This window comes from Dendrobium catenatum, unplaced genomic scaffold, assembly GCF_001605985.2.
Source record: "Dendrobium catenatum unplaced genomic scaffold, ASM160598v2 fragScaff_scaffold_621, whole genome shotgun sequence".
Taxonomy (NCBI): domain Eukaryota; kingdom Viridiplantae; phylum Streptophyta; class Magnoliopsida; order Asparagales; family Orchidaceae; genus Dendrobium; species Dendrobium catenatum.
Window position 1 is genome coordinate 13,901,483 of NW_021319083.1, and position 10,824 is coordinate 13,912,306.

At 32.8% G+C, this 10,824-nt stretch overlaps 1 protein-coding gene across 1 annotated transcript; it reads right to left on the reverse strand.

Annotated features, from left to right (window-relative positions):
- Positions 1–27: 27 nt before the first annotated feature.
- On the reverse strand, positions 28–10,619 carry LOC110095123 (brassinosteroid-related acyltransferase 1). Its single transcript, XM_020820529.2, has 3 exons — positions 10,164–10,619; positions 8,815–9,303; positions 28–530 (listed from the first exon to the last, which is right to left on the reverse strand). The coding sequence occupies exons 1-3, from the start codon at positions 10,617–10,619 to the stop codon at positions 33–35; spliced, it is 1,443 nt and encodes a 480-aa protein (XP_020676188.1). The 3' UTR covers positions 28–32.
- Positions 10,620–10,824: the final 205 nt, after the last annotated feature.

The following is a 10,824-nucleotide window of genomic DNA, read 5'->3' on the forward strand; positions in this document are numbered from 1 at the left end:
AAAGCACACAGCAGATAACATGCAGAGTAGCATCAAGAAGCTCCAATGAAATACTGGTTGAAAGCAAGTAAACTGCACTTGGGTAACCCAATCCTCACATCCACCCCTCCAACATCCCCTGGCCTCTGCATGAAGAAAGCAACTTGCTGAACCGGCGAGCCAAGCGGCGACACATAAATGGCTCCGCTGCGCCCAAAGAAGTCGACCTGATGGTACGGCATACGCTGCCAATCAGAAACGATGGTGAGCTCTAGCAGTGGAGGAAGCTCACCTTGGGGAGCCTCAAGAGCCTTCAGATAGGCTTGTATGTATTCTTCATTCACCACTAACTTTGCTTCCTTTATCTTGTCCACAAGAGTTGTAAGTTTTATGTTTATGATCTCACCTGCTGTGGATGCAACAGAGCAGAGCACAAAAGCATTGCCTGAGAAGGATTGGGGGAGAGGAGGATCCATCTTGTTTCTTATGTCCACAGTGAATTGGAGACATACCATCCTCTCCTTTGCGATTCCAAGGGCTTTAGTCCTGGCCTGCTTGTGGAATGTAGAAGTCAAGAATGAACTATGAAGCAATGTGATAAATAATACCTATTTCTTATGTATCTTGAAACTTTAAATTAGGAAGATTTGAAGTCATCAATCAAACTTTCATTCACTTCTGATTACTTTTGTTATATATTTTGGTATCAAATATAGAGGATTGGGAAAAATAATGTCGATGATTAGATGCGGAGATAAAATTAGCGTTGGGAGATTTGAAATAAGAAAGTATAGTTAGACCTATGATGATGTTAATATAATTTGCTTAAAAGTATCCATGATGATATCTTTAATGCTTCAAGCAACACACAATATGAGAGTGAATGAAAAATTAGAATTCATTAAGTAAACCTCAAATACTTTGGATAAGAAAAATGATAATGATTTAGATAAAACTATGAAACTATGAATGCATTCACATCGAGCAATATCAATTATATTGGCGGGAAAAAATATTGGAGAGCGACATGAAAAAGGCCTACGAATACCTCATATACTTTGGATAAAAACTATGACGGTGATCCATATAAAACTATGAGATTATGAACCTTTACACATCGAGCAATATCTTTTGTATGGGTAGAGAAAAGTGGCTTTGTGTGTAGAGCCTCAAGAAAAGGCCTAGGTATATATGAGCTCAAGGTTTACTCCAATAATTTGATGGTTTTATTTGTGAAGCATTGGAAAAATGTCTAATTGGCTCACCTTCTCGATCCTTAGCATTCCACTATTAGATCTAAAGGATCTTTCAGGGTGCCTTAGTTGACAATGAATTGATTAGTGAAAAGGCTGAGTAGTTTATCAAAGCCCAAAATGGCTTGGAATGAATAAAACTATTATCTTGTTTGTCATTTCAAAGTAATAACGAATATTTGACAAATAACAAGATTTATGGCTTGGTGATACACATGCTTGTTTAAAAATGATCGATATTCTCATATGAATTATTATATGAATCAATAGCTAGCATTTTGAGTCCGCACGAGATTGTGTGATTAAGAATTTGATTGGTGAAGGGTGGGTTTGCATCTCTACTCTAATAATGATACAAACCGACGACATCATAGGAAGGAAAGCGAAATGATCAATAGTCCACTTCAAAATGGGATTGGAAGGGAAAGAAAAAATAGGGGGAAACATGCATAGTCAGATGAAAAGGAGAACTCAAAAGACACTAATAATTCAAGGAGGAAAAATATTTGGGAGAGACCCATTGCATTTTCATTATTCTCTCTCAGAGAAACTTTTTTGCCCACACTATAAGAGCATTTCTACTTTCAACTTTTCACACTTATAAGTTATTCTTCGATTAATGATAGTTCTCTTGATGATCACACGATCGATGAAAACCACTTAAACAAATCACCAGAAAATCTTTGTTGTCTCACTCTTTCATAAGTTATTGCTTCATCTATTTTCCTCTTGAATATCATTGTTTGGGGTCCTCCTATCTCTCCAAAAATTATTAACGTATGTACTCCTTGTTTCCACCTTGGTTTGATTACTATTCTCTATCACCATCAAGGATATTATCAATGTATGTTAGATGTAGTAAAATGGGTGGCGTGTATAGTCTTGGATGAGTAAGAGGAACTTGAGTGTTATATTGGGTTGACTTTTATTTTCTTAGGGTGATGACCTCCTTTATTAGTTTATGGATGAAAACTTGATGTGAGCAATGCCACTCGAGTATAGTGGATGATTAAACTACCACAACTTTGGAAATCCATATTGGAACATATTATGCCACAATTTATGACATTTTAATACTTTAAGCAATCACATGTTGGAAAATTAGACAATGTTATCCACAATGTTTGTGAGAGACCATCACACCCTAAGAGATAATATATAAATAAATGGAGAGGGTTTCTACCTTCAGATTAATATCATTATAGATCAATATAATACTATTTAATATGCATTAATAGCCTTGAGAATTAAATGTAATTATATGAATTTAATGGTGCTTTCATGAATCTTTGAGTTCATGACTCATGTGGTGCCACCATATAGTTAAGTGTGCTATTGATATTAGTGTATGATTATTGATGATCGAGGTGACAACATTCTATTTAAGGTGAATTGATGGATGATTTGGAGCACTTTCACATAAGAGAAGATCGTTAGTTAACATTAAATAATTGAAAAATATGTTGGTGTCAAAATATCAAGTGGCCAATCCTTATCGTTTGTTTTAAACTTTTAGACCAAAGATAAGTTTGATAACTAATGTATGAGCCTTAACTTTGATTCCCGTTTGATACACACGCCCTTAACATATGTGACATAGCTTAAGTATTATTATTTTTATATTTTATGATATTTTCATAAAAAAATAATTTTACTTAAATATATATATTTTAAAATATAGAATATATACTTAACTATTCTTCTACCTATGAAAAGAAGTGTGCTTTTTAGCACCTTTTGGCTACAAAATAAATTGACTCTTAATAATTATTGGGTGGCTTTAGACTTAATAGTCTTTTAATTAACATGAACCATAATAGATTATCTTTATTAATTATTATACAAATAGGAATAATTATATTTTACATTTTATATGCATTAAAACAATTCACTTGATTAGTACGAATCTCAAGATAATGGTTGAATAAAAAAATTTTAAATTAAATTAAGTTCAAGAATATCTAAACAAAAATAAATTTAAAAAGTAAATCATGGTTCTCTCAATTCATTCTTAAGTTTGGGCATAAAATTTATTATAAGCATGTGTTAATTGATGTCCCAGAATTTTGAAAATTTCAAACAATATTTGGTTTATTTAAATATTATTTTGCAAAAATAGTTTGGTGTTAGAAGCATATGTTCTTGTTAAGAACTAAACTGATATGATTTTGAGGACATTGATTTAGGTAGGTGGTATGCTTATTTTATATATAGCAATTAAGAGTTTCGCTCGGCTCTTATTTAAATAGGTGTTAATATAGCTATTTGATTTGGTTTAACTAGCTTAACAATATCAGAAAATATATATGAACTCACATTTGTAGTTGAATCGAAATTCTCTAGACAAACACATCGACATAACAAATGATCTATTTTGAGTCCAATTGAACCTACTTCAAACACTACAAGCATGTTTAAAACTTTCAAAACCTTAATTAAAGGACAAATCAGTCTCCAAATCTTGTAATTATAGTCTTATCGAGCAGCTCGATAAGATAAATTCAACGAGCCCAAGATTATTTGATTCTTACATCATTAAGATACTCAAAAAAGTTGGATAAAAGATCAATATGGACTATTCAATTGAGTGGTTTGAATTATGACCAAGCTTATAAAGATGACCATCTCAATAAGTCTATAAATAGGGCTATATTTCTATGGAAGGGGGGTTAGAGAGTTGAGAAAGTTAAAAAACTCAATTGCATTTTCTAGCAAATACCCTGACAACAACCATTAGCATTTGCTGCCACCATCATCATACTTATCTTACTTAATTAATGTCAAGCAGCTATTAACATCAAACCCTATTGTTGGACTTTAATTTTTGCTTGTGGATATTCTATTTTTATAATTCCTATAGCTAGAATCAAAAAATTATTTTTAACTATAAATAAGCTCATATTTTTCAAGTATGATGAAGAAAGAATTTTTGCATCTTCCATTAATATAGAGTGGATAATTTTAAACGGGCATATCGTCTTAATTTTTCTCATTAATGAGTTTTTCACATTAAAAATAGATACGGAGCAAAGATATGAAGCACATGCATTATATATTGCTACAAATTTTCTAGCGCATAACATCACAGGTTTAGGATTTTATTTATATTTGATGATCCAGTCTTTTTATATGCTCAAACCACTATAATTAATTGTTTGTGTTATTTAAGATAACACTCTTGATTAAGGATGTCATTTAATTTGACTCTTTATGAGTTTTTATTCTTACAAGTGGCATACATATTATTCTCTCCAATCATATTGCTTTACTTTATGAATGATAATGTAAATGATGGTAGATCTTATCAAAACTGCATGATATTCAATCCTCACAAACCATCCTAACCAGTTCAAAATAATTTGCAAATAAAACCTAAGAACAAATAACAAAAATAAAAGAGAGGAGAGGACAAAATTATCAATTGAATCAAAGATGATCTCTTTTATAAGAAGCATTTTGAGCTTCTAGAACACTTCTTATGTGTTAATATGAGATGCTCTTTTACAAGAAGAATATCATCAACAAAATGATATTAATATCATCATGCACTTTGAGCATTCCTCTACTTTAACCATCCAACTTGAATTCTACTAGTAGTATCCACATCTATTTCACCATCAACTCCCTCTCTAATCTTATCAACAAGAAGAATATCATCAACAAAATGCATACACCATGGTACAATCTCTTGCAAATGTCTACCGAGAACATCCATGACCAAAGCAAAAATATTTGGGTTGACAGCAAAATAACTTACGACAATTTTAACAACTGAGATGGCGAACCACGGTGACAGAGGCAGCGTATGAAGGCGACAGAGGCGGAGTTTGGCGGGAGGCGACTCACCCAACTGGGAGCGAAGCATGAATGAAATGAATAGCAAGATTATCGCGAACAGCTTAGGGAGGGAAAATAGGGCCTTTTCCGGCGGTAGTGCTGGCGGATTTTCCATCGAAAGTTCCGTCGAACAATTTCGGTGCATTTTTTGCTAGTAGGTACCGCCGAATTTAAAAAAATTGGCTGCATTACTGGCGGGTTTTCCGCCAGAAAATGTCCGGTGGTTTACTCGCCGTACAACCCGCCTACCATATCGCTGCTACTACCATCAGATATAATACCGCCAGCAAGTTTGCTGGTAATGTAAGTTTTCCCGGTTGTGTTTGCTAGTAGAGGGTTTATCTATGAAGTGAATTATCATGAGCCTTGTACTCAATCTATCTCCAATCACCATAAGGTAAAAATGGTTATTTAGTATAATTGTTACAAAAATTTCAAAAATTATATTAAAATATTTAAAATCACTTAAAATAGTCATAAAAACAAAGTTGTACTTACATAAATTTGAGTATTACATTGTTCATGCTTGTTTAAATATTTTCTCATAAAGCATGAAGCAAGATTGAATAAGATTCAAGTTTCAAATCTTTTATTAAAAAATAAAATAAGCTTTTTTAAAAAATAAATTATTCATCTAGTATATATTTATTTATTTATTTATTAAATATTAATAAAATAAAAAATTAAATTTCAATCTCTCAATCAAATTATTTGTTCAAATTTTTTATCATACTTGTACTTCACATAATATAAATGTTACATGTTAGAAAATATATAATATAAATATTACATGCTAAAAATTTTAAGGGAGTACATAGAGTGAGATTGTAACAACTCAAACTCATAACTATAGAAATATATATGTCGACTTTAGCCTAAGGGCCTCACGATTTTATCATGTTGGTGTAATTTTCTTGGACGTCATCCATCCTAGGATTTCTCTAGAATGGGCATGCTTAACTGCAGAGTTTCTTAATGAAATTCTAACAATTACATCAAAAGGTGTTTCGATGTTTAAGAATTTAGTTTTTTTTACTTAAGAGATTTTATAATCTTTCTCACTTAAGTAACCGACGTCCTCTTTAGTATCCTTATCCAGAGTCATCCACCAGGAAGTTAGATTCTATAGGTGGGTTATACAAGTTTAAGTGGTGACTCCCGTTACGTATCACTTTATCCCATACAGGATTCAAGAGGTGGCTCTCATCACGCAGCACTTTGTCTTGTAAGGAACTGAATTCTCATCTTTCTGCTAGTGAATTGCTCTAATATCATTTGTAATAGTATAAACTCATAACTATTAAGATATTATCTGCTTTAGCCTAAGGGCCTCATGATTTTATCATGTTGGTGTAATTTCCCAAGAGGTCACCCATCCCAAAATTTCTTCAGGATGAGCACGCTTAACTACGGAGTTTCTTAATGAAATTTCAACCATTACACAAAAAGACGTCTCGATGTTTAATAGTTTAGCTTCTTTTACTTAGGGTTTTCACAGAGATAGTGTTGCATCGATCATAGTTTTGTGCAAAGGTATTACACAAAAACTTATAAATGAAAAAAGTGTGGGAGAAACCAAAGTTCTTACATGAAAAAAACATACAATGGGGAAAAACTACAAAACCCGACCCAACTGAAATAACTCTGTAATGTGAGCATTGATTACAAAAATTTGCTCGCCTTCCAAATTATAAAAGGTGTGATTACAAGAGTTCGAGTAGTTAGTAAATGATGCTATGGAGTCAGTAGGAGATAAGAACCATTTCGATGATTGTGACCATGTGATGTTGTCTAGTGGCGGCAATCTAATGATGAAAGTCAGGCGGCAGCGGTCCAACAACAATTGTGGTCCAACAACAATGGTGGAGTGATGATGGTCTAATGATGGTGATCGGGCAATGGCGGTATGATGACAAAGCTCCAATGTGGCAGTATTCAATGATGATAGTTAAGGGTGGTGGCTAGATAATAGTGGTCTAATGATAACATTGGTTTCGATGATGATAATTAGGTGGTGGTTGAATAGTGATGATCATACAATGATCTGATGGTGATAGTTGGGTGGTGGTCCAATACTGATGCTGGAGTAGAGCTTCAAGATTTCTCAAAATCTCTAAGAGCTTAATTCAGAAGCCAAAGTGTACCTTATGAAATACAAGCCTTTAAAATATAACTAAATTCCGAAACAGACCATTAGACGACGAGTATTAATTGTCTAGATTATAGATCATTTTTTATGCATTTATATGCTTTAATGATGTCCTAATTAAACAATCTTAAAGTTGTCGGATTCGTCTCATTGATATGTTCAATTTGATTGTAAGCATGTTAAATTTGGATATGATTTGATCTTTCAATTATAGTCTCAAAAATTCCAGCTGTGCTTTAAGTGCATAATATGAACTTATTTGGACTTCGATCGGATCACTTTTGATGTCATGGGATTTGCCTTGTTGAGCTGATCAATTTGACCATCAGTATGCTAAAACATGAATTCAAATAATCTAGAGTTACATTTTCATAGTTTCCCTTCAATGAACATTAAGATTCTTGCTCAATCAAGCTAAATTTTTTTATAATTAGGTATAAATAAATAATTTTTGGAGCAAATAAAAAATAAAAATAAAATAAAATAACATTTGAAATAATTAAATGAACATTAAATGTATATATTATGCTCTTATCTTATTATTCATTAAACAATTAATTCATGAATTGTGACATTACATTTTTGCCTTATATATATATATATATATATATAATATTTGATATTATAGATTCAATAATTTTTTTAGATATTTCAGTCATTAAAATAAATTCATAAATATAAGATTTGAACTCAAAATTTTTTGATTATAACTAAGATAACAGAAATTTTAATAAATGCACTGTGAATCTTCTCACCATATCAAAATATTTTTATGCCAACATCTGTGACATGCAAGACAATTAAAAAACAAAGATCTGAATACTTAAATAGCTCGATCAAAGCGCATAATATATTACAAATAGTACTTACGGTCGCAAATGAATGGAATAATATTATCTAAGTAAACCGCACGAAAAATCTCTGTGACTGTCCTATATATTATTCGACATGACTATCAACTTTTTTAATTAATAAACATTATAATATAGATAATGTATAGTAATAAATATATATTACAAATAGTACTTACGGTCGCAAATGAATGGAATAATATTATCTAAGTAAACCGCACGAAAAATCTCTGTGACTGTCCTATATATTATTCGACATGACTATCAACTTTTTTAATTAATAAACATTATAATATTGATAATGTATAGCAACAAATATCAAAACACAATTAATTTACTTCCATCTTCTTTATGATCAGTTAATGAAGCTTATCTTCTTTATAAGCTGTGATCATTATCGAGCAATTTTATCATATAATAATATAGTATGTTAGTATGAAGAAGTGATAGCAAGACATGATATGCATAAAATAACAGATCATAGATCCTTTTGTTATTAAAGGGAAGATTTTTCACTCCTCCCTAAGTGATGCAGAAGAAACTATTTCATGGATGTTCGCAAACAAATCCCATGCACAGTTTTTCGAAAAGCACGAAGTATTTAAATTTTGCTACCTGAAATGCATACATATGAGCAATATTTTTCATGCACAGTTATGTACTAATGTGTGTGTGTGTGTGTGTGTGTGTGAGAGAGAGAGAGAGAGAGAGAGAGAGAGAGAGAGAGAGAGAGAGAGAGCATCACCTTCCATAGATGGGCTGCAACTACCTCAAACGAAGAGCAAGAACTGCTAGCACCCTTACTGCTGCTAGTTACCTCTCTCTTGAGTTTCTCCACCATAGAACTGCTCAAACCAAACGTTTTAAGAACAAAATCTTCCTGCTTACCACTTGAGCGCCTATTATAAGGATCCATTACTGATTTCAAGGAGCTTGAAGCCTGCATAATGAGTTGGTGTAAGTGATCAAAAGCTATCACCCTTGTCATCATAATTTTTCCATGAATTTCAGCTTTTGGTTTCTTCTCTTTTCCATATCCATTATGGCCTACAACAAGCCTTCCCCTCTCATGCACTGGTTCAAATGATAAGAACTCTACCTCCTTATCTTTCCCTGCTCTCTTAGTTGTATTATAAGCCCATGCCTTAACGAAATTGTAGTTTGCCACCCCATCAAATATTGAATGGCTTGTTCCCACTCCGACTGAATAACCTCCACAACCAAATCTAGTCACCTGCGTAGAGAGAGAGAAAAATGCACATCATGAAGATATACTTGAAGGGAAGAGAAAGAGAGAGGCCAGATGATGATTTGACCTTGTATTACAGTATAAAATATTTATCTAATATAATACTATTATACTAATAATAAATGTTAACATACAATAATGCATGCATAGTGAAAATACATGTAATTCTACGCGTTTGGGGCTCTCACTGTAATCTATCAAGAGAGAATTAAACATATCAATTAAGTTGTATAGAGCTGAGAAGGATGAGAGAGAAGAGGATCTGAGAGAGTGGTGAAACAATTGCCAAACTAGCTAGATAAGTATGTTGTTTTTCCTGGCCGACGACAACAGATATTAAAGGAGATCTCATGATAAGTTGCCAGATGAGAAGGGAAGCGGAGAGAAAGAGAGGAGGAGAAGGGAGAATTGTGAAGAACTAACAATGAAACTAAAACATGTAATTTTGTTTTTCTACAAGAATCAGTATTATTGATAAGAGATTTATATCAAGAAGAAAACATAAGTTTGATGTAAAAGAGCAGATATTTGAAATTTCTTACAGGAAATATATCCTGGCAACACGAAAGGGTTATTCTGATTCTTGTCTGGTACAAAAATTCTTTAAGGAAATACTAGAAGAAATTCCTATAAAAATTTCAAATTGTCATGCATTTCACTTGGTGATAATTTGTAAATTGATGAAAATATAAGTTTAGCATCAATCAACTCATATAATGTACATGTTGATTTGGAATTCCTCATAAAATTTTCTATAATAATTATGGAATTCCCTTGGAGAGATATAGAGAGAAAGATGCTGAAGTAACTATGAAATTACTCACTTGCTAAGTAGGTTCTTTTACCTGGGCAACAAGAAGAGGCATCTCAGATAAATTGTCAGCTGAGAAGGGAGAATTAACCACCAGTCTCTCAAAGAATTCATTATACTGAGAAAGGTCCCCCAGCTCAGAGATGTGTATTTTAGTGAAAGCTTCAACTAAAAGTACACCAGAATTATTGTCGCATAAAAGATCAAGCTTTCCATTATCAGGATTAATAATCAGTCTCCCTGCAGCTGGAAACCAAGCCGACAGAGTATCCTCAAGACCTTGCTTTAAGGAATTGAATAGCATGTTGTGGGGTGGAGATGATCTGTAAAAGAACACCAAGTACATGAGCTGTGGGCACTTTCTATCTAAGTTAGAGAGATGGAGGAATTTCTGTTGAGGAAGAGGAGATCTTGGATGGACAGCCATGGTCCTAGTGATCAGAACCTTTTGATTATCATAGTTGGTCTTGGTTTGTTCTTGGTTGGCCATTCAGAAAGAAGTGAAGAGTGAGTGGGGAGGTATGAAAGGAGAAAGGGCGAGGTTGAAGAAGATGAGTAAATTGAGAGAGGAGAAGTTCTATATTACTGTTTTTTAAATATAATTTTTTTTGTACTAAAAAGTATGTAAGGAATATCTCTGATAGTGCTTCCATTTGATTAATTAGATTTAGTCTTCATGCATGCATGGCATGCAC